At 34.4% G+C, this 27,785-nt stretch overlaps 4 protein-coding genes across 4 annotated transcripts in view; 2 read left to right on the plus strand and 2 right to left on the minus strand.

The window, feature by feature from the left end:
• LOC145322647 (uncharacterized) overlaps positions 1-1,373 on the minus strand; it is a 5,437-nt gene extending 4,064 nt beyond the window's left edge. Inside the window, exons 1-2 of the mRNA XM_080164821.1 lie at positions 968-1,373; positions 485-643 (exon numbers count right to left, since the gene is read on the minus strand). The gene's annotated coding sequence lies outside the window, so the exon portion shown is untranslated. The remainder of the gene's footprint in view (positions 1-484; positions 644-967) is intronic.
• LOC145322650 (protein maelstrom homolog) overlaps positions 1-27,785 on the plus strand; it is a 209,714-nt gene that overhangs the window by 173,395 nt on the left and 8,534 nt on the right. The window contains exons 2-5 of the mRNA XM_080164825.1: positions 25,341-25,421; positions 25,967-26,051; positions 27,284-27,340; positions 27,657-27,737. Coding sequence (XP_080020951.1) covers positions 25,378-25,421; positions 25,967-26,051; positions 27,284-27,340; positions 27,657-27,737 — 267 coding nt within the window. The 5' untranslated portion in view covers positions 25,341-25,377. The remainder of the gene's footprint in view (positions 1-25,340; positions 25,422-25,966; positions 26,052-27,283; positions 27,341-27,656; positions 27,738-27,785) is intronic.
• LOC145323104 (uncharacterized) lies at positions 2,382-4,818 on the minus strand. Its single transcript, XM_080165488.1, has 3 exons — positions 4,815-4,818; positions 3,559-4,505; positions 2,382-3,081 (listed from the first exon to the last, which is right to left on the minus strand). Exons 1-3 carry the CDS (start codon positions 4,816-4,818, stop codon positions 2,695-2,697), a joined length of 1,338 nt encoding a protein of 445 aa, XP_080021614.1. The 3' UTR covers positions 2,382-2,694.
• Positions 10,415-24,267, plus strand: LOC145322651 (uncharacterized). The gene is made up of 14 exons (XM_080164826.1): positions 10,415-10,490; positions 11,020-11,080; positions 14,176-14,261; positions 15,092-15,302; positions 15,621-15,737; positions 15,950-16,042; positions 17,802-17,927; positions 18,789-19,015; positions 20,270-20,432; positions 20,708-20,849; positions 21,346-21,431; positions 22,394-22,453; positions 22,912-23,009; positions 24,091-24,267. The coding sequence occupies exons 1-14, from the start codon at positions 10,435-10,437 to the stop codon at positions 24,179-24,181; spliced, it is 1,617 nt and encodes a 538-aa protein (XP_080020952.1). The 5' UTR covers positions 10,415-10,434; the 3' UTR covers positions 24,182-24,267.

A 27,785-nucleotide genomic window follows, 5' to 3' on the forward strand; every position in this document is an offset into this window, starting at 1 on the left:
CTTTCAAACAAGCCTCCGCCTTGGCTCTGGTCATGGAAACATTTAATGAGTCATCGACAAACACACTGATGTCGATGCCCATTGCGTGGCAATATCTTTTGATAGGAATAAGAAGAATATCCATCAAATAGGTAGCTGGTCCTGAAAATATAAACAACTTATTAATCATGTTGATATGTAAGCTGCTGCCAGTCCCTTCTCTGTGACTTGCTGCTAAATAAAAAATGATTATTATACAGGGGTGTATATTCTACATGGAATCCCCTGTTCACGGGGGGGGGGGGGGGTATAAAAAATGGTTGGTTGAAGTGAAAAAATGTAAAAATTAAGAAAACTGAAAACATTTTTTCCATTTCTCCCCCCCTCCTTGGTGATAAAAAACTAAAGGGGAGAAGGAAAATAAGAACGTTTGTGGCAGGGAAAAAATAAAAAATAAATCTTGTGCAGAATATACCCCCCTGTTAAAGAAAAACAATTGGCTCACCTGTTCCAAATGGCAGAAAATGAAATTCGTAGAAGACTCTATCTCCGCTATCTGATGTCAGTGAGAAACCCAAAATATCCTCGGAATTGTTCATGGATCCTCAAGTGTGTGTACATCGATTTTATATCGACTGCTGATAACCAAGAGTTGGGCACGATCCTTAAATAAAACAAATATTATATTCATAAATGAAATTTGTCACAACAAAACAAATATTTGTTTAATTTGTATTCTTGTCACTTATGAAAAACCCCTTCATCTCGCCCCTTCCCCCCATAAGCCCGGTGGAATCAGAATGGTTAACTGGTCTATTTGCAGGCTTTAGATTTGAATAAACAAATGGTTTAAGTATCGGACAAAATTGCTATACTAGAGGCGACTATTAAACAAAAGTTATTGGGTACTAATACTAAAATCTGATGAAATTTGAAAACTAAAATACGACTAAATCTATTAACTTTTATTTTATAATATTTAACATACCTGGGCATGACATTGTGGATATCTTCCATTGTGCAAGTCTCGTCTTGAAGTAGCCCATTCAATGATCTTGAAAGGTCAAGGCACATCCTAAGCTTGGATGTACCTGTGGCTGAGTTTTTCTTGACTGCAACAGAAATCGGATTTACGAATTTTGGTTTCACAACCGTTTGTACTATTATCCCTTTGCGCAACCATTCGTCCGTTTGTTCCTTCACAAAAACAAGTTGTGACCTAGCATTTTTGTTATTTGGTAAATCTATAGCGCTAGGGGGTTTTTTCACAAATTTTGGAACATAACCAAATTTAAGTAAATCAAGAACTTTTTGATCGGCTCCGAGAATATCCTTATAAAAATCATAAGCTTCTGCTGAATGTATGTTGCGTTTCAATGGTTTATAACCACAACTGATTAAACTGTTTTTAAACTATTTTTGAAAGGTATATCAAAAATATACTTTGACACCTGTAGAATCATACTGCAAAGCCAAATATGAGAACAATTGCCCATATCAATATTTATTAGGATTTTAAAGTTTATTTTTTACTATGGATTAAATAATTTTTACTGAATCGTGATGTTTCTTTCCTTTGTAGGTAAAATACATAGCTTTTAGAGTGTCTTGCTTCGTAAATATTGTATGCTAGTATACAGTAAAGTTAGGTCTTTTGATTTTATCTATCAATACTAATTAAAAATTAATTCTTTACAATATATCAATTAATCAACATAAAAATGTTTCATGTCTATTATACATTAAAACACATAAAAATTGGCTGTAAAGGGTTAAACAAATTAAGATGACAACAAATGTTTATGCAATACAACAAATTTACTTTTGTCACATATACAAATATGATATAAAATAAGATTATTCAAACATATTTTTTAAAATATTTTTAAAAAGTATGTATCTTTTATGAGTAGGGTTTCCATTCTTTTCATTTTTATTAGATAAAATTATTTAACTACGTTTGAAATAAGTCACTTTGTGAAAACACTCTTTCGGAAATTATAAAGAATTGAAATGAAAGAAAATTTCTTATTGGTTTAAATTCAGCATTATGTTTTTCATTGTATTATGTCAGATTTTTCAATGAAATTTATTGTTTTAGAAAAAAAAATAATTTCCATTGAACAGAGTAATGTTTTTTTTATTGTATCAGTATAAAGTGAATTATATAAAATTATTCACTAAGTTACAATATTACACGAAGTAAAAGAAGACCTTTTGATCTGGTCAAAATTACCAAAGCAACAGTAAAAATTAATTTTTAAATCCCCCAAAAAAAGTTTATTGGGGACTTAATTCAAATTTGGGCTCTGCAGTCTGATTCTATAGGTGTCCTAGTATATTTTTGAACCCCCATTCAAAAATAGTTTAAAAACAGTTTAAATCAGCTATATGATTGTCGATATATTGCACAAAGGATTCATCACTCATGTCATTGTCAACAATTATGTTATCATCCTTGTCACCGGGAGATGTGGTACAGTTAATGTTAATCATAGTATCAATCTGGGGACAGACCTCTGGTGTATCACAAATATTATCACAATTAGGTGTAATATCACTAGTGTGTTCAAGCAAACTTTTGGGGCCGGAAAAATTAGAATCATAAAGTTTTGAACTATCGTATATAGTATGAGCGCGGCTGCCAGTATCAGCTACTGTGGATAATTCCGATGTTTCACCGTCTGATTTAATAACTGGGGCCGCCGCCTCGATTCACTTGGAAGGTTTCTTATTCTCTTTGTTGTGACATTCCGACATACGGTGACCAACCTTGCCGCATGAGTGACAAGTGCCGGCAAACCGTTTCTGACCTGTATAGCTGTTGTGCTTGTTGTCGCGTTCTTTGCGTTTGCGTTCGTTTTCTTCATACTCTTTTGTGTACTGATTGTACAGAGCTAACTGTTCACCCTGTAAAATGGTGCCTACATCAGCTGTAGCCATGCACAGCACAACCGTTGGTGAAGTGTAAAAAACCAACGCCCCAAAACGCAATACGTTGTTCAACATCTCTAGCGCCATTAAACTTGATTCCATGGACCTGTGCAACTCGGAATGTAACTCCAATGGTGTATGACAGGTATAGAGCTCACGCAGAGAGTCCTGAAATATAATAACTAATTTTAAAAAACTAATATTATTCTCAGTGTTCTGGAGCCGTATAATTTTACTGCTGCTCCAAACTATCAAAATTATTCTCTATTGGATTTAATAAACAAATCTATCTATAATATTCTTCTTTTATTTAGTTAGAACTATATCAACATAAAAGAATTGTGTGTTTATTTGTTGAATGACCATGATTTTTCAGGTTAATGTATAACAATAAACCAATGCTAAATTGACTTGTTACTTTTTTGATTAATCTGGAGCCGAAGCCGTTTTTACTAAAAATAACGGCTCCGATTCCATCAAAGATATGAATGCTCCTTGTTCCGGCTCCAAAACATTGGTTTTGTATATAGGATTCTAAAAATGTATTGGAAAGTGAATTAAATGAATAAAAATGGCTTGAGTCCAAAATCTATGCAACTACCTTGTAATTTCAATATAATGTCCTTTTTTTTAAAACTAACTTACCTCTATATTACTCTTGGCTGATGTGACATCTAATAAAAACTTCTGCAATAATTTGAGAAAGGAATTTTCCTTGCAGAACAATGAATTTATCTTGGTGATACCCGAAAGTCTTTGTTGTTGTAATATGGATGCGTGCATTACCATGAATTGTGGATCACGTGATTTGCTTGGTATTCCATTGATCCACCTATGCTCTGGGAGTCTCACTTGTTGCCACCCCTCTGGGATGGGGAAGGGGGTGGCGTTGATGTGATTTGACCTTTGTGTTGCAGGTGCTGTTGTAATCCCTGTTATATTAGAAGATGTGGCTGTGGTTGCGGCTGCGGTGTTGTCCCTTGATTCTTCTAACTGTTTGGTTTGTGCCAATGCATTGGCTATAATCTGCGCCACCATCTCCGGCGATAACTTGTCTTGGTTGTTGCTGGTCCCTGCTTGCTTCTCAGGTTCGGGTTCTAATTTCATAAAGGATTGTACATCTTGTAATCTCCTTGGGGTTACAAATGGCTGACGGAAATCACTTGTTGTTTGTGGTTGGTTGTTGATGATGGAATAGATTCTATCCTCGTCAGTTAGTAGGTTTACTAGATGTCTTCCTTCGCTGGAGCCCATCGTGTTTCTATTTTCTGCGTGTTGGATCCTGGTGTGAACATTGTCTGTAGAAACATGACGCTGTCTGTTTTGCATGGCGGGGCGGAATGTGGCGGCATTATTGTTGTGACCTGTGTTGTGTGAAGGAGCAATATTTGAAAATATTATTTCTGGTGACTGATCCCTCCTTGGTAATCCATTGTTTGTTGCTGGAACTCTCGCAGGTCTTAGGGAAGGAGGAACACTTGCAGATCTAGGTGGTAATTGGTTGTTGGAGCTAGCTCTTAGCTGGTTGTTGTCTGCTTGCGAATTGGTGGCTGTGCCCAATGTTGCCTCGACAAGGTTGTCAACTAGATGTCCTTTGAAACAGAATAAAATCAATATGAATTTTTTTTTTTTTTTTTTATACAATATCATTTGTTTTCATGACATCTTATGAATAATTTGAATAAAACAATTTACTTTGGTCAATGTGACTCGGGTATGTTGTCGTGAACTAACATTGTTATATAAACATTTTTTTATTCTTTCAATTTTTGAGAATTATGTCAATGACTCTAATATTAGCTTTTATTAAGGATTTCTGTTCATGCTGACTTAAATAACTATTTTAAATAAGACGTTTTAATTTGGTTAATATACCTAAGTATGTTGTTCATAAACTGAACCCATAATAAATGTAATCCAATAAACTTTTTATTTTATTCTTTCCTGTATTAGAGTAGCTAGGTTGATCCTCTGTTTCCTCCTGTATGGTCGGAACCGCTGAAAAAGAAAATAAATATTATTTTTAATACTATATGAAACAACTAATGATTACACCCCTGGGAGCCTCTAGGGGCACTATTTATAGGGTGAAAAATCAGCCTTATCCCGTTTTAAACTCTAATTTTTTAAAGAGATAAAAATATTTGGGGGAGAAGAAAAGTAAAGAAACCCTCTTCTAAAATATTCTTTAAAAAAACTTTTTAAGACCTGTGAAAAGCCTCAATGTATAAGAGAACAATTTCGATTAGTCAATTAATGAAATCCTTCAGGCTAGACAAAAAACGCTTACTACTTTCTATAATATGATATTTCAAATATTAAATAATTGTAAAGGAAACTTTTTGTTGTTAAACCATATTCCCTTTGATGTTAAATATCGCTGTCCGCCTCTTTTTGAAATAAAATTTATTTACACACTTAGCGATTTATTCCCATTAAAGCAAACATTCTTTGTTTTTGAATTTTATTATACCATAATTCAAACTAGGTTAAGTTTTAATTGTTTTAAATTGGTATCCGTGAATTTGAAAGATTTATTGGATAAAATATCATTCTATTTCTGTGGGATTAGGTGCTTTCCATTAAGAAAAAAATTTTAATATGTTAACCTAATATTACCTGGGGACACTGGTTCATATCCATTGTCATGGAATGGGGGTGGAAGATGCTGTTCCAAATTCCCTAACTCAGGGAGCCTATTGTTTTCATCATTCGCTGCCATTTTAGTCCAGACAAAAAATTATGTGCTGTAGGGATAACAAATTGTTCTTCGTTTGGAATCTGAAATAAAAATAATTAATTATTAATCAATTGCATTATTACACAAGAATCCTTATTATTAAAATGTTAAGTTTTTTGTAGCCATACAGTGTAAATACTACTATTGTTTATTAAGGGAGGGGAGGGTGGGTTTTTTCAAAGAATTTTTTTAAAAATATTTTTTCATTCCACTTTATATAATCTTAATAAAGGCATGTGCTTGACTTCAATAAACTCTTTATTCTTGTCACTGTATATATAGGTAAAGTATTAATAACAATATGGACTGATGCTTTTATATATCTTTGATATGTTACTACTTGAATGGTCGCTGATAAACTAACTCTGGCCAGCTAGGTAAAGAGTGTATGCCGCCTCTGTAGGCCGCCTGCCTATAGTGGTAATCTCCTTTCCCCTGTGTCCTTTAAACCAGGGGGTAAAGTCATCCCTTTCCATTCGAACCCCCACCTTATTTTTGAATGAAAACGTTTTGTTTAAGTCAAGACTGACCATACTGGAAGCGAGGGGACTCCGTCCCCTCCCCTCTCCCTTTTCCCGGCGGTCTGCTCATCTGACCTTTCCCCTGTACCCCTGTGGGAGTACCTCCCTCCCCCTTTTCACCGGCAGTGCTGTCTGCCATGGCCAACGGTTTCAACAAAACCCCGCCAACTTTTTAGGGGTGCTCCCCCTCTTTTCCATTGTCAACCCTGGGGCCTCCCCCATATTCTACACTGTGCCTGGCTGGGATACTCTCCCTTTTCAAATGGAATCTTTTGGGTCCTCCCCAACTGTACATGTAAAATCAGTGGTAATGGCAGCCTACCTGGCTGCCCCATACACTCTTTTTTGACCCCTGCCTGGGGTCCCTGCCTATGCGGCTGGCCCCAACGGGCCTCCAACAAAATTGACCCCTGCCGGTCATTTCAAACAGAGCCTAAAACGGTCATACCGCAAAAATTTGAATTTCTTTACTTTTTGTCTACAAAAAGTCAACAAATAAATAAACTCCCAATGGGTAGTCTTTTTCCCCCTATGCTCCCGTCCCCGACGCTTAGTCCCCTCCCGAACCCCATGGCCATGCACCGCAAATTCGATGTTGTTTTTCGATAAAAGACCCCATCCATAAAAAACCGACAATTATTCCAATATGAATCAAAGACGATATCCTACCATTTTAAATTTTCGCGGCAAACAAACATCTGTGATGGATTTTTAAAAGATGCCGCGTTTTTTCTCGACATTTTTTACGCTATGAATAATAAGCGCGGCATTCGCGAAATCTAAACAGAGTATACAACTTAAGAATTCAAAATATTAAAATTATTATTTTAGCCATTTGTATAATGTCTAATATAGCTCTAAAAAGATATATTAATATATAATAATATGCAGCAAAAATGGATTTAAGATAATTTTTTTTTTCTTTTAAAGGCTGTACCAACAAAAGCGAAATAATTAAATAAATAGTTGTATACTTTGTTTAGATTTGGCGAATGCCGCGCTTGTTATTCATAGCATAAAAAATGTCGAGAAAAAACGCGGCATCTTTTAAAAACCCATCTCTGGATTTCGAATGAAAAGTATCTAGATCATATTTCCCCGTAATTTTTAAATGTGTTTTATTTAATTTTCTTGATGTATCTTTAGATATGATGTCCGTTAAAGTATGTAGAAATCATGATAAACATGATTTTTCAAAACCAATACAATTTACAACACTAATATTTTTGTTAATTGTCATGAAAGATCGATATATTTCATGAATATTTGGTAAGAGAAGAAATGTCTCTTTCATCATGCTTTTCTCTCGGAGCCTTTTATGTAAACAAACGCGGGAGAATTATTGTCGTAAATTATGGCGCAATTTCGTTGAAATTAGCAAAATAAATAAAGCATCGAATTTTAAAGTTTTCTGCGATGCCAACTAATCAGTAATCTAGAATTCATTTAATTTTTTTAGAAAATTGTCTTTAATGCAATGTATGATTTTTCAGTACGACCTAAAACCGGATTTAAATTAGGAATAATACGGAATTTTAGCCTGGAAAAGCTAGCTTTATATTGCATCGTATCATAGACAACTTTTCGCGGAAGTAAAATGAAAAATCTTATGATTAAGTCAGGTTTTGTTTGCCCCGAAAGGTGCTTAAGGCCCGGGGTAACAAAACTGTTATTAATTAAATATAATATTTCATTTTACGTTTCGTTGAATATTAATTGTCTATAATTCGATAAAATGCATGATTTTTCAGTACGGCTGAGATCCTGTTCTAATATAGCGGATATTTATCGGTTTTGAAGCTAAACTGGAATAGTTTAAATTATTGCATTGTATTATAAACAGCTTTCCACGGATATAAAAACGTAATATTAGCATAAAATCAGCTATTTTTCAGTGTGGTTGAGAACCGGTTCTAATCCAGTGGATATTTAAGAAATATAATATTCATTTCCTTTTATGTTTGCGTCCAGCTTTAATAATATAGCGTAGTATTTCTGTAAACAAAGTTGACGGTCTGTCCATCCGTACGTAAGGGGTTGCTTTTATTGTAAATTAAATTTTTGTTATGTTTACACTGTTGAATAATGAACGCGTTTTTACCTTGTATTACATTTGTTAATGTTCGTTTGTCTGTCGAATTTGATATGATTCGCTGTTATGGATGTTATTCTTATTACTTTTTTAAAACGTATATTTGCTTTTTATAGCTCAAGTATGTACGTGTTGGTCGTGATCTTTTAAATACACCTTGAATTTAACAAAACATTTGATATTAATTAGACAATAACAGTATCTGCTGTTCTTTGACTTAAATCTTTATTGAATGCCTTAATAAGACATGCCGGCAGTCTAGTTGGTTTAATAATGGCGACGCCACACACCTAATTATTGAAAATCAACACCTCAGCTCCGCCCAACTCATTTCATTTTCTAGTCAAATGAAACAATTTCAATTCATTTAAAACAAACTTTTTTGTTGATAAAATTTACTTTAATTTAATTGCATTTTATGTTTTGAAAAAAATTCATTGTTGAGCATTAAAAAAGTGCAAATAAAAGTAAAAATTGGCAGCAGCGGAAGTTCCGCCTACATTTCATACAAATTCACAATCATTTAAAGAACTGCAATACCTAACTTTAGATTCCAATCCCTTGTTTTAAAATTAGTCTTAGAAAGTATAACAAACTTTATGGTTAAATAAAAAATAGGGTTGGGCCGGATATCCGGCCAACGCCGGATATCCGGTTATCCGGCCAAATTACCGGATATCCGGCCGGATAACCGGCCAAATTACTACATATTAAAGTATCAAAAAAGGATATAGTCCCTTTCGTAGCAACGCACCTTAAGGGGCGATTCGTTGTATTTTTAAAATTGCTTTTAATAGGTTATTTTAGGTTAGGTTAGGTTATATTTGGTTAGGTGATTGCCCCGCAGGGCTAGGCAATTGGCCCCGCAAGGTTAGAGTCCCCTGCAAGGGGCTAGAAATAGGAGGAAAGCTACTGTGAAAATACGAATAATCGCTCCTTAAGGGGCGTTGCCACGAAAGGGACTATACCCGCAAAAAAATTCTTCATAAACTGGTGTTTTATATTATACTAGCGGCTGCGTCCCTAGTATCTAGGGATATTAGAAAGGACATGAAAGTGCAGAAAAATAACTTAAACCCTTACAACGACTTTTTTATAAAAATTAAACTGACTAAAACCACCCTGGGACCTAAAAAGGAGAACCATATCGGTTCATCAGTTAGCGAGATCCTTCGCCACAGACAAAAAAAAGCTTACTACTTTATATAATAGGATAAAATTAAGGTTAAAACCTAAAAATTAAGTAACTATTAAATCTCCATAGCAAATAAATCTAATCAACTATTACTACCCTCAATATGTAATATCAACCCCTAACGGTTGGAGGATGGGCGGGGAGGTGGCGTTAATGCCTGCCCCCCCTCTGTTTTTTTCTATCCCATTTTCTGTGTATAAAAGGTAGAGGGCTACAACTGAGTGACTTTCGAAATATGGGTATGACACATAACTAAGAGTTGAAATTTGTAATACCTCCTTCCTGGCGGGCACAGGATGCCAGCAAATCTGGTAAGGTCATTCAGGTAAAAAGTAAAAATATTTTTTTTACTTAAACAAAGCATTTCATACTAAAATATCCTATAGTCGTACATCCTCATATGTAATATAGATGTTCAAGTCGATTTCAGGTTCCAGGTATAATCCTGCAAGTTCTGAACCTTTAGGTCTCCAGAAATCTTTAAACGGTTTCTGTGACCGCAACTTTTTACTTGAAGATTTCAAATTTTAAACTTAAGCTTTTTATATATCTTCATGACTTATTACAACTTCATAAAACACGTTGCCGTTTACCTGCCAACCGTCGGTTTGCGGCTGGCAGCTGCCAAGTACTGCTGCCACCGCCAAAATTTATGTTTTGAGATTTCTAATATAAAATTTACATAAAGATAAACATATTTAGAAAAAAATTTTCTTTTAGCTTCAATAAAAAGAAAATTACAGCCATTTAAGATTTAAAAAAACAGAGATTTTTGTTGTAAAATATAAAAGATTATATTGCCGGATATCCGGCCGGATAGTTTCAATATCCGGTATCCGGCCGGATATTGAATATGGCCGGATATCCGGCCGGATATCCGGCCACACCGGATATCCAGCCCAACCCTAATAAAAAAACACCACCATATATTGCGCTGTTACAAAAGTTTTTTTAGAAAGAAAACTTAACTAAAATGCCAAAAAGAAAGGAAACTGGAGAAGAAACAAATAAAACTTCTCAATCTAAAAAGTAAGTTAAACCTTAATCTCAACTTACTCAATTGATTTCATGAATACCTAAAGCATGTCCAACAAGGGGAATAAATCTAAAAAGTAGGTAATATTTGGGGGCATCTTAAAAAATTGTCTTTACTACGTGCTGTTGCCATCCATAATCACGAAAAAAATTACCAAATATTTTAAAAATTAATTAATTTTTTGATCTATTGACCGTTCATTTCCACACAGGGGTGTATGTATATTCTGCACAAGATTTATTTCCCCTGCTGCAAATTTTTTTTGTTGTTTTCCTCTTAGATTTTTCCAGCAAGGAAGGGGAAAAAAAGAAAAAAAATTCAAAACTTTTTATTTCTTCAAATTATCCCATTTAGTTTTTTCCACCAAGCAGGGGAGGAAATTGGGAAAAAAATGTTTTCAGTTCTTTTAATTTTTTCCATTCCCCCCCCCCCCTTTAGCAGGGTCAACTATGCAGAATATATACCCCTGAATTTTTTTAGATTTAACTTTTATTTTGATAAGGATATTTATGATTTTTTAAGGAAAGATTCAATGGTTGACTGTCCAATGTGTTCAAAGCTTTTTTCTCCAACATTGATTCAGGTGGTTATTTAAATGATCAAATTGTTGATATATTTTTTTCTTATTTTAATCCAAGTTAATGAAAAAGAAATAAATAGTTTTGGTCTTTAAGGCATAATATGCTCTTCATTCATCAGGTGATAAGGGGAACGCCTACAATGCCTTTATTTGATTTTAAATTACCAAATTTTATAGTTACTTATCTTCATAAATTGTCTGTATTTATAAATAAAGCAAAGCTTTTCTATAATTAGGGTCGGTCCGTCCTTACGTCCGTTCGGAACGGATAGCTTTTTTCGTCAATTTAGGCATGTGTTAGAACTTAGAATTGTCCTATCGATTTCAAACTTTGCATGGGGATTCCTGTAGTAAAGTTCGATTTAGAAAGCGTAGCAACTCTATAATCATTACCAGGTTGTCCGTACGTCCATTTTAAAATGTTAGTTTTTTTACTTCTTTAACAAAAAATTTGTATGTGATCTAATTCTCCAATTGATCTTATTTTTATTTTTTGGTATGCTGATTCCTGGGACAACAAAGACAATATTATAAGCAAAGCAATTCTAAAAGGGGGGGGGGGGAAATGTGGTGACTCGTGCCACGACATACCAGCAATTTTATTTTGGGTGCTACTCCCTTAGTTTTAGAGATAATTGGGTGAAATCTTTTGGGCTGGGTCACTAATTACCCCAAAATTTTATTGCATTTCTCGTCGAATTATGCAATTTGGAATCATTTGAGACCATGTTATTTTTTTTTTTAAATTTTCCCCTTATAACCAACCCTGTGGGGGGGACTTAGTAATTTTTTTCAAATTCTCGTTTATCAAGGTATATCTTAAATTCAGTGACACTCCTAAGCTTTTAAAGATATTGAAACAAAATCTTTTGAGGTAGGTCAGTAAAAAATATTTGAATAAAAAATGGCGGCGGTACCGCCGCTCCCGCCGTCCACCGCCATTTTCCGCCGCCGCCGCCAAAATTTTTTTATTGCATTTCTCGCCGAATTAGGCAATTTGGAATCATTTGAGACCATATTATTTTTTTCAAAAATTTTTCCCTTTACAAGCCGTCCTGTGGGCGGCGGAAAATGGCGGTGGACGGCGGGAGCGGTGGTACCGCCGCCATTTTTTATTCAAATATATTTTTGCTGATCTACCTCAAAAGATTTTGTTTCAATATCTTTAAAAGCACAGGAGAAGCACTGAATTTAAGATATATCTTGATAAACGAGAATTTGAAAAAAATGACTAAGCCCCCCCACAGGGTTGGTTATAAGGGGAAAAATTTTGGAAAAAAATTAGTGATGGGAATCCGGATCCGGAATCCGAATCCGGAATCCGCCCAATTTTCGGCCAATTTTAGAATCCGAATCCGGATCCGGAATCCGTTTTTTATAGCGGATTCCGGATTCTAAATTGGTAGGCTAAATTTAATTTAAATAGGTTAGAAAATACCAAGCACATTTTTAGGACATACGTAGCACTTAAATTTTTAAATTTACTAATGTGATGTAAATGTTTTAGTTATGCTGGAAGTCAACACTTTAAACAAATCAAGGCTTCAACCAAGTTACATAGTGATAAATTAACGAAAAAAGCTATCCCTCTGTGACGGACGGCCTTTTAAAATACTGCTAGAATCCGGAATCCGAATCCGGAATCCGCCAAAAATAAGAATCCGGAATCCGCAAGAATCCGTATCTTTTTTTGACGGATTCCTTCAGAATCCGGAATCCGAATCCGGCCCAAAAATTCGACGGATTCCCATCCCTAAAAAAAATAACATGGTCTCAAATGATTCCAAATTGCCTAATTCGGCGAGAAATGCAATAAAAATTTTTTTGGCGGCGGCGGCGGAAAATGGCGGTGGACGGCGGGAGCGGCGGTACCGCCGCCATTTTTTATTCAAATATTTTTTTATTGATCTACCTCAAAAGGTTTTGTCTCAATATCTTTGGTTATAAGGGGAAAAATTTTGGAAAAAAATAACATGGTCTCAAATGATTCCAAATTGCATAATTCGGCGAGAAATGCAATAAAAAATTTTTTTTTGGCGGCGGCGGAAAATGGCGGCGAACGGCGGGAGCGGCGGACCCGCCGCCGTTTTTTTGAAAGATACCAATAGTTAGGGTAATTAGTGACCCAGCCCAAAAGATTTCACCCAATTATCTCTAAAACTAAGGGAGTAGCACCCAAAATAAAATTGCTGGCATGTCGTGGCACGAGTCACCACATTTCCCCCCCCCCCCCCCCTTTAAAGTGGCCTTTAAATGTTTTTTATTTTATTTTTATCTTTGAACTGAGAGGATAGGTTATTAGGGATAAATTCATTCTTATATGATGAATTTCCCCCAGATTTAAGATTTTTTGGATAGGCCTCCAGGTTGTCTCTGTAAAGGTAAAAATGAAAAAAAAAATTTTTTTAAGAGTTAGATGTCAGCTTATGAGACAAATTATGTATGTTTTTTATCAAATATGTGAATAACAATAAAAAAGAAGCATATTTTGTTTTATAAGTTAACCTCTAACTCTTCAAAAAAAAATCTTATTTTTAATTTTTACCTGTACAGAGACCACCGGGAGGCCTGGAGCTCCGGAACCTGGAGGCCTATCCAAAAAATCTTTAATCTGGGGGAAATTCATCATATAAGAATGATTTTATCCCTAATAACCTATCCTCTCAGTCCAAAGGTAAAGCCTGTACACCAGGTTTACGCAAATGTGTCAGAACTTCCCCCCCCCCCCCCCCCTTGTTAAATTCATCCGTCTACGCAGCGCGACTACGCTAGTGAGACTACGCTAGCGACACTATGCGGCGGAAATATTTCGATTTTTTTTTCGATTTTATTGTGATTTCTCTTGGGAGGGTGGTGGTACCCTCCCCCAAAATAGTTAAAAACCTTCCCGGGACATATGACAATCTACCCTGTTAAGGAGAACCCAATCGGTTCAGCGGTTAGCGAGATCCTTTGGTACAGACACAAAGATACACAGACACACAGACATCCTGTTACTTTAGTATAAGGATTTATATGAAATATACATAATTCAGGGTTTGAATAAACGCTTTCATGGGCCAAATGATAAATAATTTTTTTAACATTTACTATTTCAGCCTTCCTCTGACAGCACTAAGAAGAGAAAAATTTCCGCGGTAACAAGCGATCAAGGCGAAGAAAAAGAAAATAAGAGAATGAACAGGTGTGTAGTGTAGATTAAGTTAGAATATCATAAATCTTATTTTTCCCAGTATACAGGAACAGTTAACCAACCAGCTAATAGTTTAGTTTATTTTAAATTTTAAATTTTACTACATGCCGACTCTCCGTTATATTGATTTAACCTTTTTATCCTGGAATCCTTATAATAAGTAACAGGATGTTTGTGTTTGTTTGTACCGAAGGATCTCGCTAACCGCTGAACCGATCGGGTTCTCCTTAGGCTTAACAGGGTAGCTTCTCATAGGTCCCGGGAAGGTTTATAACTACTTTCTTGGGTGGGTGGGACACCCCCAACCCCCCAAAAAATGAAAAATTCCCCCCAAAAAATTTTATATTTTTTTTATTTTTTTAACTAAAATTTTAAAAAAAATTTCGCCCCCCCAAAAAATTATTTTTCTACTTTTTCCTCTAAAATCTAAAATAAGAAATTGGGTTATCAAATTCGACTCTCCCCTCCCCAAGTGCCCCTAGAGGCCTCTAGGGGCGTAACCGCTAGTATATATATAAATTAGTAAGTTTTTTTTGTCTTTCTGAAGTTTTCGATAATTACTGAACCGATTGACTTTCATAGGTCCGAGGATAGTTTTAAAATTTAGCTGTATATCTTTGGAAAGTTTTAGGCTATTTTCTGTCCTTTCCTCTCCTTATAATACCACAGCGCATGTAAGCATATAACAACCACCTGAATGTCTTTAGAATGGGGGAATATTTTGTAAACCACACTTCCATCCACCGACTATTGAAAGAGAAATACATCCTTAAAAATTCACGTAACATTTTAATTTGGTTAAATATTTTTGTAATATTTAGGAATGCGGTTATAGATTTGTCTGAAGAAGAAGACAATATTGAAATAAAAGAAGATAGTCCATCTAGTTCTAGTCATAATATTACTAATAAAAACCCTAGTCGCCTAACCAAACGTAAGAGTAGTTCCTCAGAGAAGAAGCAGCCAGCCAAACGGCAGCGAGTAAAATCTGGAAGTAGAACAAAGATAAAACCTGACATGAAAGCAGTTCCAGTAAGAACTTTTCATATTTGTTGTATTTAATTCTTAAATTCATGATAGCGTTATACAATTTATGTAAAGTACAATTTGAATAGGTTAAAACTACTCTTGTAAATAAATACTAGGGATGGCAATCCGCCGATTTTTTGGGTCGGATTCGGATTCTTACAAAAATCCGGACAAATCCGAGGATTGCGGATTCTTGTTTTTTTTCTGGAGGATTCTAAGAATATTTTTAACAGTCTTTTTATAAGTAAAAAATTCTAGCCTAAAATGAGCATGAAAAGTATTACAAAAGTATTAAAATTAACAAAATTTACTATAATTTAGGGAAAAATTGGGCGGATTTGGATTGCCAATGCGGATGGTTGGTATTCTCCAATAAATGCCAGAAATGCCATGGAAGCGGAAAAAACATTACCTTTAAAGTTCACAAAAGCTGTCCTGGTATTTTTTTATGATAATGCTACGGAGAAAGAGCTTTAGATAGATTAAATTGAGACATTCAAAATTGCTTTGTTTTTATAGAGAATAATTATATTGTTCTTTTATAATTTTTAACTAATGATCGTCATTTTTTATATCTGTAAATTATTTTATTTACCTATTATTTACTCTTAAGAATATATCCCTGCCACTCTTTACCTTAAATATTGTAGGGTTACAATCCAGCGCATCTGCTGAAAATACCTCTGGAAGAACTGGAACAAGCTGGAGTACTTTTTCAACGTTATAAATATAAGACTGATAGGGTAAGAAGTTTTTTCTTACTGCAGATCGTACTATTTTAATGAATGATATTAAGATTCTTTATGCATTGCTCTAAGAGCGAATACCTAGCTACGAATAGTTTAATGTCAGAAAAACTATTTAATTGAAATGTTAAAAAAATTGAACAAGTTAATAGGGTAAAGCGGGGCGATCTCGGTTTTGAGGTGAAGTCGGTATTTTTTTGACCACCTTCATTAAATGACACTTTTCTCCATGTTCTAATCGACTGACAGAAAAAAACTTAAAATTTGTTCCTTATTAAAGTGCCTAAAAAAAATTATGAAATGAAATTTTTGTGAGATGAATTTTTAGGGTACTTATTGGGTCTTAAAGTCGGACGACAAAAATTTTTTTTTTCGATTTTTTTGCTTCGGTCGGAAAAACGGTAAGTTGGACAAAAACTGGTAAGAGCTAGAGCTTAGACGTCTTCAGGGGACTTATTAAGAATCTAATAGGCTATCCATTTCAGTTTAAAACTTTAAAAAAGCTTGTATAGTTTTTTCTTAAATCGACTAAAAGTAAAGCGGGGCGAATGCGGTTTTTTCACTTTTTATACTAACTTTTTCAATTTTATACCTATAAAAAAAGTGAAATTTTCGAGAAAAAAGGTCAAATTTCTCGTACTTAGAAAAAATTTATTTTTTTTTGTAGAAAAAATTGTCCGATCTTCATAATTTTTTTGTGAATGCTCTTTATTACATTTAGCAACTTTAACCTTTAGGGCATGCTGTAATTAAATCAATATGTCATAGGTTTTTTGAAGCTGGAAAATCGACCACAGATTTTGCCAAACTTTTCTCTTTTTTTCAACTTGATTTTTTTAGGAAATTTTGCTAATAGAACTAATTTTTTTTGGCCAAATCTATTCAAAATTGCCTGAATTTTAAGGATAAGGCCTTTAAAGTCATATAAAGTTATTTTTTCTGGTAGTATTTTTATGTTTTTTATCAAAAAAATTTTCGAAAAAAAAGTCAAATTTCGCGTACTTCGGAAAAATTATTTTTTTTTGGTAGAAAAAATTGACCTATCTTAATAAATTTTTTTGTGCATACTCTTTATTACATTTAGCAACTTTTACCTTTTGGGCATGCTGTAATAAAATCAATACGTCATCGATTTTTCGAAGCTTGAAAATGCCCTACCGACTTCGCCTCAAGGCGGGGCAAAGTCGGTGCCGTTTTAGAGATCAATTTTGACAAACTTCCCAAAGTCCTAGGTTTACGTCCTTTTAGGACCTGATCGACTTTTCCGAGATCTTTCTACTGGTCTTGGTCCCATTTAAAAAAAATAATATTTACGATTTGCAGGTTCAAAAAACCGAAAAAAACACCGAGTTCGCCCCGCTTTACCCTAGGTATTTCTTTGTTTAGGATTTTTTTTGTGAAAAAACCAATCTCAAGGATTATACTTGTATTTTTTAATGCCCTAATCTAGGTTGGAGGGGGGGGGGGGGGGAGTGGGGCACTGCCTCAAACCTTGAAAAAAATACTTTATAAGGGCTGTGACAATTTTTTTCTTTAAGATTGCTTTGTGAGTGAGTTAGTAGTTAAAAACTTTTTCGGGACCTATAAATGAAATCTTTTTTTGTTTAGCAATAAGCTAGACTTTTCGGTATAGAGAGACTTCTAGCTTTCTTATTCAAGAATTACTCATCATTATGCCCCTCAGATATCAGGGATGGAACTGTTAGTCTTAACTTTTAGTTCTTCTTGGAATTTAATGTTACTGGTTACTTTTCAGTGCTTACCGCTGAGAGATTCAGACAAACCTTTAAATGTGGAAAATTATGAAACAGTGAGATTTTTCAAATGTGGACCAGATATTTTCCTTGTTCATAGAAACAAATTCTATGATCCTCTAATTAAAGTAAGTTTTTTGTCGAAGTAATTAAAGTGAGAAATCTATTTTATAATTATGGGAATTCTGTGTTATCTCTCTTCATACGTTGATCACATTGTACAACACACTCAACCTCACAAAAACACCCAAAAATACGTATTTTTGCTTTTCTTTTAATTTTTGTTATTCCTGTAAATGTATTGTTTTTTATCTAACTATCTTAAGTGCTTGTTAGCTTGTTGTTACTGACAAATTTGTCCTTGTTAAATAAGTAGAAAGGTAAGGGGGGGGGGGGGGGGGAAGTTTTGACACATTTGCGTAAACAGGGAGTATAGGCTTTATCTTTGGACTGAGAGGATAGGTTATTAGGGATAAAATCATTCTTATATGATGAATTTTCCCAAGTTTTAAGATTTTTTGGATAGGCCTCCAGGTTCCGGAGCTCCAGGCCTCCAGGTCCTCTCTGTACAGGTAAAAATTACAAAAATAATTTTTTTTTGAAGAGTTAGAAGTCAACCTATGAAACAAAATTTGCATATTTTTGAATGTTATTCACATATTTGAAGAAAAAAACGCATATTTTGTTTCATAAATTGACTTCTAACTCTTCAAAAAAAATTTTTTTTTTCATTTTTACCTGTACAGAGAGGACCTGGAGGCCTGGAGCTCCGGAACCTGGAGGCCTATCCAAAAAATCTTAAAACTTGGGAAAATTCATCATATAAGAATGATTTTATCCCTAATAACCTATACTCTCAGTCCAAAGATAAAGCCTATACTCCCTGTTTACGCAAATGTGTCAAAACTTCCCCCCCCCCCCCCCTTAATTCCAAAGAAATTAAATTTTAGATCCTTTTACACGAATGTAAAATTAACAATATTTTATAGGATGAACATGTGGAAAGAGTATTTAAGAATCATTCTCCAACCAAAGTAAGAAACAACAAACCATTGATAAAAGAGATTAAGGAGTTTATAAACAATTACGGGAAGACTGAGGATTCCTCAGTTGATGAAGTAGTATTAGTCGACGGGGATGTTATTGAAAGTGAAGATCAAAATGTTGATACAATCCAAGTTGTTGATGAAGATGAAAGAGGAGAGAAACAGAAAAGGTTTGTATAAGAAAACAGGGGTGTATATTCTACATGGGATCCCCGGCTCAGGGGGGGGGGGGGGGGGGAATGAAAAATAAGTGGTTGGAGGGGAAAAAAATGTAAAAAATTAGAAAACTGAAAACATTTTTTCCATTGGTGAAAAAAAAACAAAAAAATGTTTGGTAGGATGGAAAAAATAAATAAAAATATAGAGTTCTTTAAATATTTTTCCATTTTCCCCCCTACTTGGTGAGAAAAAACTAGGGGGGGAAAAAATAAAAAAATTTGTCGCCGGGGAATAAAAATAAATCTTGTGCAGAATATACACCCCTGAATATTCGATTCTCATATCCGGAAACTGATTTTTAAAAAAATTAGATTTACTTCGTTTGGTTTTTCACTTGTAAGCCTTATTTGCATATAATTTGGATGGCAATTTCATGTGTAGGATTCAACAGCAGTATCTGGGCGACGTGAAAAACTAAAATGTGTACTAGTCTGCTGTTTGGTTTTTAAATTTTTTGATATACTAGATAGTATTTATTGTCAGTTTGACTTTAAATGGCATTTGACTTCTAAAATAGCATTTTTCAGCAATGCTTATGGATTCAGGTTTTGTTGATTTTTTTATGTAAAATTATTATCAATAACTAAGAGGGAGGGGAGTCTACTATCTCGAATTCAGAGCACGTATGGCACATAGAAACCCAATTTCGTTAGGAAACTTGGCATGTGTAATCCTTGGTAGCCTGGTAGGTCTATTTTCACTAAATTGAACAAAAAGTAACGGCTAGCGTCTTAGCCGTTTTATTTGGCTTTTTTTTCAATTTCTACAGTACCAGCCTATTGGAAAATATCCAACTTTTACAACTTATTTTCTGATTTAGAGAAAATGAACCTACCAAGAATGCCAAGTTTCATAACAAAATTCGAATTAGCATATTGACTACAAGATGGTTGCATTTAACCCCCTCCCTCCCCCCGTTGTTGGACTAAATTGAAATTTTACTGGAGACATTTAATGGTTTTCTTTTTAACTTAACTATTACATTTTTGATTTTTTTTTATCAAATTTCTTACACTTAACGGCAATATAGCATTAGACACCCCCTCCCACGACAATTTTTTATTGCGGCGCTGTTTAAAAGAAACCGCTTGTTGTAGTTATTGACTCACCCATAGAGGTTTTATTCTAACTAAGGGAGTAGCTCGGAGGTTCTAATTTACTGATGTTACTTCTGGATATATTTTCTACGTCATATTTTTTTTCAGTGTCAAAATGTCTGCTGCTAAACCTAAACAGGCAAAACTTGCTAAACCCGAAAAAACACACGTTGATAGTTGTAGACAATTTGAGGAGAATGATGATGATCACATCGAACATCCATGTCAATTGAATGATCGAACGATTCTTGGGTGGCTAACTTGTATTGAGGTAAAGTCAGAGTTTTTACCAATAAAGCTATTCTATAAATATTATTCCATGAAGGAAATGTGATTTTTTTTGTTTGTAAGATAGACTTCAGTTCTTTTAAATATTCTCATTAAATCTTAACTCAGTGCTTCTACTGTGGTATTGAAAATTTTGGAACTAAATCATATTTTGTTGTTTATAAAAAAAACACCTATTACCATCCAAAAACAGTGTAGAAGGTGCCATTTTCAGCGTCTTGTCACTTATTACGACAATCCTTCATGACCCTTGCTTAGGTGCATGACCTACTGAAAAGAGTGGGTGTAGATGAACCTGAACGCACAAGTTCTTGTGCCAGAGCCGGAATAATGAGAGGATATATCAGGATTCCAGATGATGCTACGAATACAGACTTTGTTGTGTTTCCTGGAGTCAAAAGTAAGTCACTTGTTCTTATGCGTTCAGTTAAAATAAAACAACAAAAATTGTTCTATATCTATAATACAAAGCAGAACGATGTCTGTCTGTTTCGATCGGGTTCTCCTTAACAGGGTAGCTTCACATAGGTCCCGGGAAGGTTTATAACTATTATTAGGGAGGGTACCATCACCCTTCCAAGAGAAATTGCCCCTAGAAAAAATTACCCCCTCCCCCCTAAAAAAAACTGGTTTATGTATTCAACCCCCCTCTCCTAAAGGGCCCCTAGAGGCATCTAGGGGGCGAAGCCGTTAGTATTAGATAACTTCATAGATATTTGTTTGGTGATATAGCAACACGTTCAATTCTAATGTACAATGAAATAAGGTACGATAGCCTGAAGTCAAAGAGAACCTAGTCACTCTCACGAGGTGAGAGGTTAAATAGAGACAATACTTTAAAAATATTCTTGCAACTACATTTTTCGTTTATTTACATTATTGGAACTTTCCTTTAGGTCCTCTCTGTGGTCACATTTGTGATATCAAGTTGGAAGAACTCTTGAAAGAGTTTGATGAAGATTGTCCGTCAATTCATTGCAAGGTATCATTTTTTAAACATGATTTACATGAATGTAGAATGACCTGTAAGACAGACCTTGACAACTTTGAGTGAAGCATCTATTTTATCCTTATACTAAAGTAACAGGATGTCTGTTTGTCTGTGTGTCTGAACCGAAGGATCTCGCTAACCGCTGAACCGATCGGGTTCTCCTTAACAGGGTAGCTTCTCATAGGTCCCGTGAAGGTTTTTAACTATTTTCTTGGGGGGTGGGACACACCCAACCCCCCCCCAAAAAAAAAAATTTAAAATTTTTTTTACTAAAATTAAAAATGAGGGGGGGGCACCGGGTGCCCGGCACCCCCCCCCAAAAAAAAATAAAAAAAAAATCGCCCCCCCCCCCCCAAAAAAAATAAAAATTTTTTTTTAAATTTTTCTTTTAAATTCTAAAATAAGAAATTGGGTTATTAAATTCGACTCTCTCCTCCTCAAGTGCCCCCTAGAGGCCTCTAGGGGCGTAGCCGCTAGTTTTACATTAAAACAACGTATTTATACCTACTCCAATTTTATTTTTTGTCAACTTAAAGTTACATGCTTGTACGTACCATATTCAGAAAAATACTAATACCATAAGAGGGGGGGGGGGGCGAAAGTGACACTTTTTGAAACCCAAACTAAAAGTCAAAGGAACTCAACTAAAAAAAGAGTTACAGGTCTGACATTTTGCATGGCAGTTGCTTTATAGGGGTACAATATGGAACTGTGAAAAAACGGCGGCGCAACCGCCGAGAAAAAGCAGAAAAAATTTCAGTGGGAAACGGCGGTTTTCGGCGGTTGCGCCGCCGTTTCTTCACAGTTCCATATTGTACCACTATAAAGCAACAGCCATGCAAAATCTCAGACCTGTAACTCTTTTTTAGTTGAGTTCCTTTGTAGACTTTTAGTTTTGGTTACAAAAAGTGTCACTTTCGCCCCCCCCCCTTTTTACCTTTTTTGTTTTTAAGGAAGCCTTTAAGGTCAAGGATGAATATAATGAACCCTGCGACATTGGATGCTATATTACTAGGAATTATTTATATCCTATTATACAAAGTAGGCAGGATTATTTGTCTGAACCTTAAGATCTCAATAACTCAAAACCGATTGAGTTCTCTTTTTTATAATAACCTTTACATAGCTTCTGTGATGGACTCAAGTTATTCTTCTATCCTCTCTACGAAATTAACTATTTATAACTTAACTTATTATGTGGTTTGTCACATGATTCACGAGGGAAGACACTACTACACGAAATAATTTACCCAAGAAAAGCCTTATTCTTTGATATGCGACAATTTATAGCTGACTTTAATGCGAACGAAATGAAAAAATTATGCCCTTACTTACCAAAATCTGTAAAATGTTTCAACCAATATGATGGACCTGGATTATCTTTACTATTCTCCTATTGGATGAATAAGACAATATGTCTGTAGGTTATCTCCATTATTTAAAGCAGTTGAATAAATACAAAATAAATGTAAGACTGTGCAGCGGAAATGCTTTTTTGGAAGAAACACCAAAGTTTATAGAGCACTGTACCCTTTGTCCAGGGTTTGGAAGCTGTGTTAACCAATGCAGGTCAGTTTTTGTATGCCTTTTAGTCATTTTTTAAAAACAATTTTTTTCTCGTTTGACGTATAACCCCAAGGCTTTTTAAGATATTTGTCTCCAAAAAGTGCCCCGTTCAACTCCTATATCTTTGACAATTTTCATTGAATTTATATTATTTTTTTTCGGCTAAAAAACAAGAAAATGATTCCTTCAGTAAAGCAATCGGATGTCTATCTGTAAAAGAAGTAGGATATATCAATGCGTGTCTGTTTAAATTAGTTTTTCGCTATTCTTCGAACTTATATCTGTTTTATTAGATTTTTAAATCAGTAATATTTACATTCTTTATTTGAAAGAATCGCTGCAACGTCGTCTTTTTTACCTAATTGTCCTTTTTAGTCGCGAAGCTACTCTAAAAATTCATTTTGTTTGTCCGTCCGTCCGCCAGTCAGTAAGTGTCCGTAACAATATGGGGATAACGTGATTTTCTCGACTCCTTTTAAAGAAGACGGCTAAAATTTTCAGGAATTGAATAAGTTCGCATTCTACATATTGCTTATCGGTTGGGGTGCTAACACAATTCCTAGATTTGCACGTTTTGCTTACTATCTAAGTCCATAATTGAGATCATATGATTTATGTGGCAATCGAAAGCTTTTCAAATTTCTAACAAACCTTATATATTATTCCCCTAAAAATGTGGACGAAAACGGTTTCTTTCTCTGTCTGTCGGACTGTGTGTAATGCTTCTAAAGATCATTATAAAAGGGAGAAGTAGTTTGTGCTTGTATTGCGTAAAATCGTAAGCTTCAGTCAAAAGCGATTATTAAGTCTAACTGTTCTTAATATTGACAAAACGCATAGTATAATTAATCGCATATTTAATAACAATTAGACTTAATAATCGCTTTTGACTGAAGCTTACTCACGATTTTCGCGATACAAGCAAAAGCTACTTCTCCCTTTTATAAGGTTTCGTGATTTATTTTACCAAGATTTATGTTTATTTTTGACGACACTGCTCTAAAAATCATTTTTTCCCGATGTCCATCCATAATTATTGAGCTTCGCTAATGATGGATGATGATATCCTTATTATATTTGTTAGAATAAGCAGAAATGGAAGCCACAAATTGCACGGGTTTAGTGGCGAGTCCTCAAGCGACGAAGAAAGTGAGAATGACAGCTCTGATTATTAAAATGAAAACCAACAGCAGAATAAATATGGAGATGTTCTGTTCTTTCTATCACACGTTTATTCGGATCTACTGCAGTTCACGGTAAAATATTGCTGGTAACGAATATTGCTAAAAATCTATGAATTTTAAAGGCCGCTAGCTGCCAAACGGCTGAACGTACAGATCAACCCCCGCACATCATTTTAAGCGGCATAAGAAGGCCTACAAATAATCTGGAATAGCAAAGATCCAATGATGCACAGGGAAAGCTTCACTGAAGAAAAAACGCGTAAAACAGGCCTTTTTCGTGCATTTCTCTGCACTGCGAGATAATTATGCATTATTGATTTATAGCTATTCCAGATTATTTGTAGGCCTTATTATTCCGCTTAAAACAGCGGGCGGGCATGATCTGTACGTCCAGCCGTTTGTCAGCTAGCAGCTTTTAAAATTCATAGATTTTTAGCAATATTCGTTACCAGCAATATTTTACCGTGAACTGCAGTAGATCCGTTTATTCTTTTAATCAGAAACCAGTTTTTATAACCTGTTTATGTATTAATGATTTTTTTATATATATACTGTTACCTTTTTTTTCTTCAGAATTTTACTACTTTGTATTTAATCTTATATTCTGTATATTCTGCATAAAATATGTTTGTTTTGTCAGTTTGGTTATTATAATTTAAGGGGTGTTGTATGATTGAATTTGACGATGGGACATATTCTTTTATAGTATAATGTCAAAGTGTTACCCTCCCCCTACGTTGTAAAACCTAAAGATATCCGCCTTTTCTCCACTGTGACATACAAGTTTCTTTTTTTTATTTATGTCTCGTTGACTTTCATAAAAACCCGTAATAAAAATCTAATTTGAAATTATTGGCAGTTTGACTGTAGTTGACATTTGACTGGTAAAATAACATTTCTCAATAACGTAGAAAGGATTTTAATTTTTATTACTATAATTTTAGCCAATATTTAGCAAAATCTCAAGATATTCTCAAATTTAAACTGTAAATTTACGCAAATTTGAATTTTTAATTAATATTATTTTCTTTTATTTTGTGTTTTTAGACTTAACATTTGTGGATAGTCTCATACATGTTAAAAAAAACTATGTTTTTCTTATTTTATGTCAAACTACATGAAGTACATGATAATTTTTTATATTTTTTTCAGAGCTGTTCTCTTGTTGATTTTTTGTTGAAGTGAAAATGCCAAAACCTAATGGATATTACTTCTACATGCAGGCAATGAGGTAAAATAATTTAATTAAATATTTTTTGCAACTTTATTTTATATATTACTATTTTTCCCTTCTTTCCTGATTAACATTATATTGACCTAAGAATGATATATTAACCTAACAACTAATAAGATAACTTCATTCTGACGATCATGGCTAATTTGTAGATTATTGCCTTTTTTGTCGATAGTTTAACTTTAATAAATATAGAATATACATTGGTATCATTTCAGGGGAAAAATTGTCGTCAATTTAGTTTGCTAACATGAAACTTATTTATTGGTCAGTTCGTTCATCCAGTAGTTGGGAAAGGGACGGGGGAATCGTTTTTAGTCGGTTAGAAGTTTCAATTAAAAGAGAAATCTGGTGAAACATCCAAGTAATTAATAATATATTCAGTGTCACCTTTGTTACGGTCCAAGAAAATGTGTACGCTCTACTAACTCCTTCAGATTTCAGAGTATTAATACTGCCTGCTCCAACAACAGTAAGCTGCAGGCATTGGAGCTGTGTGGCTCCTCAGAAATTATCTTGCATGGAATTTTTGTCTAATTTAGGGATGAGAAACCACACTGGAGAAACAAAGGAAATGGGGAGCTAAGCCAACTGTGTAGTGAGGGATGGAATAGGTTAACAGCCCAGGTAAATACTAAATAGTTTTTAATAGGGTTGGGCCAAACCGGATATCCAGCCCAACCCTCGTATGTAATTTCTATTTTTGTAATCCTTCTATAAAAGTAACAGAATCTTTGTAAATGTTTCGCTAACCGCAGAACCAATATGGTTCTCCTTTACAATGTAGCCTCTCATAGGTCCAGGGAGGATATAACTATTATAAGTATAACACTCCAAAGATCAGGGTTGGCATTAAAAAAAAACACTTGGTTTAAACCAAAAAAAACAAGCTTAAAAAAACAAAAAAAGTTGGGGATGGTTTTTTAAAAAATATTTATACAAAGGCCTATCTTTCCAGTTATATCTTTTTATAATGTAAATAATACAGTAAATAAGTGTCAAAAACGTAAATACCTGATATGAAATTCTTTTTATAGTTTAAATCTTGTACTTTGGTGATTATATCTAACAGCATACAACAGTAGACACAGTGAAATAGAGACATACAGATATATAAAATATACAGATAATTAACTTTATACTAAATTAGAATACTATAATTTGGATATTATTTAAAAACCAAATAAACTGGTTTAAACAAAAAAACCGGTTTAAACAAAAAGAAACCAAAGTGGTTTTTTTTTTTTTTTTAAAAAACCTGGTTTTTTACCAACCCTGCCCAAGATATAAATTAACACCCTCAAAAAAATGATCTTTTTTTTAAACCAAAATATGTGTTGGGGTCTACATCCCCCCTCCACATTAAAGTGCCCTAAGAGGTTTCTAGGAGCGTAGACGCTATTCAAATATAAAGAAAATCAACCAAAAGAGTTGAAGCACTAAGATTTATCAAGCTATAGGTGATTGTAAAGAATTTTATAAGTAAATTATTCCTAGATTAGTACAGGGGTGTATATTCTACATGGGATCCCCGGCTCAGGGGGGGGAATTAAAAATTAGTGGTTGGAGGGAAAAAAATGTAAAAATTAAGAAAACTGAAAAAAAATTTCCATTACCCCCCCCCCCTCCTTGTTAAAAAAAAACTAAAAGAATGTGTGGTAGGAGGGATAAAATAAATAAAATATAGAGTTCTTTAAATATTTTTCCATTTTCCCCCCTACTTGGTGAAAAAAAAACTAGGGGGGGGGGGGAAATAAAGAAATTTGTAGCCGGGGAAAAAAATTAATCTTGTGCAGAATATACACCCCTGGATTAGTATGATTTTTAGTATGATAAGTTAAATGATGATTTTGTTAAAGGAGAAGAAAGTGTACAATGATATGAAGCATTCATCTGGTATTGTTCTGCCAAAACCAGTAAGTACTTTTTATAGCATACTATCTTTTATACCGCAACAAGAAGGATTCAAGATTTTTTGCAGGGAGAGAGTGGACATTGAGCTGATTATTACACTAGTCCCCAAAGTTTTATGATAACTTTTTCTTATTCGTTAGCTTAACAACATCAGAGCTGTTGTATTAAACTTGAGCTAACTTATTATGACCCTGGCCTGCGCATTGGAGGTTTTTTACTTATATTTCAAAATAATAAATTTCAATGTGTCTTATGCGCAGACGCAAAAAGCTTAACCCCGAAAATCTCAGTAACATCATAATTTATATTTGTTTCTAGGGCAAGAAGCTTGTTGGAGGAACAGAGAAGGGAGAAACAGATCTGGGGGGCCAGGACTCTCTGGGTAGATCTCTTCTCCAGGTATAATCTGGGAATCAGGATTTCTCTTGGTAGATCTCTTCTCCAGGT

Source organism: Acartia tonsa, chromosome 6 (assembly GCF_053477335.1).
Source record: "Acartia tonsa isolate MP-2025a chromosome 6, ASM5347733v1, whole genome shotgun sequence".
In the NCBI taxonomy this organism is placed as follows: Eukaryota; Metazoa; Arthropoda; class Copepoda; order Calanoida; family Acartiidae; genus Acartia; species Acartia tonsa.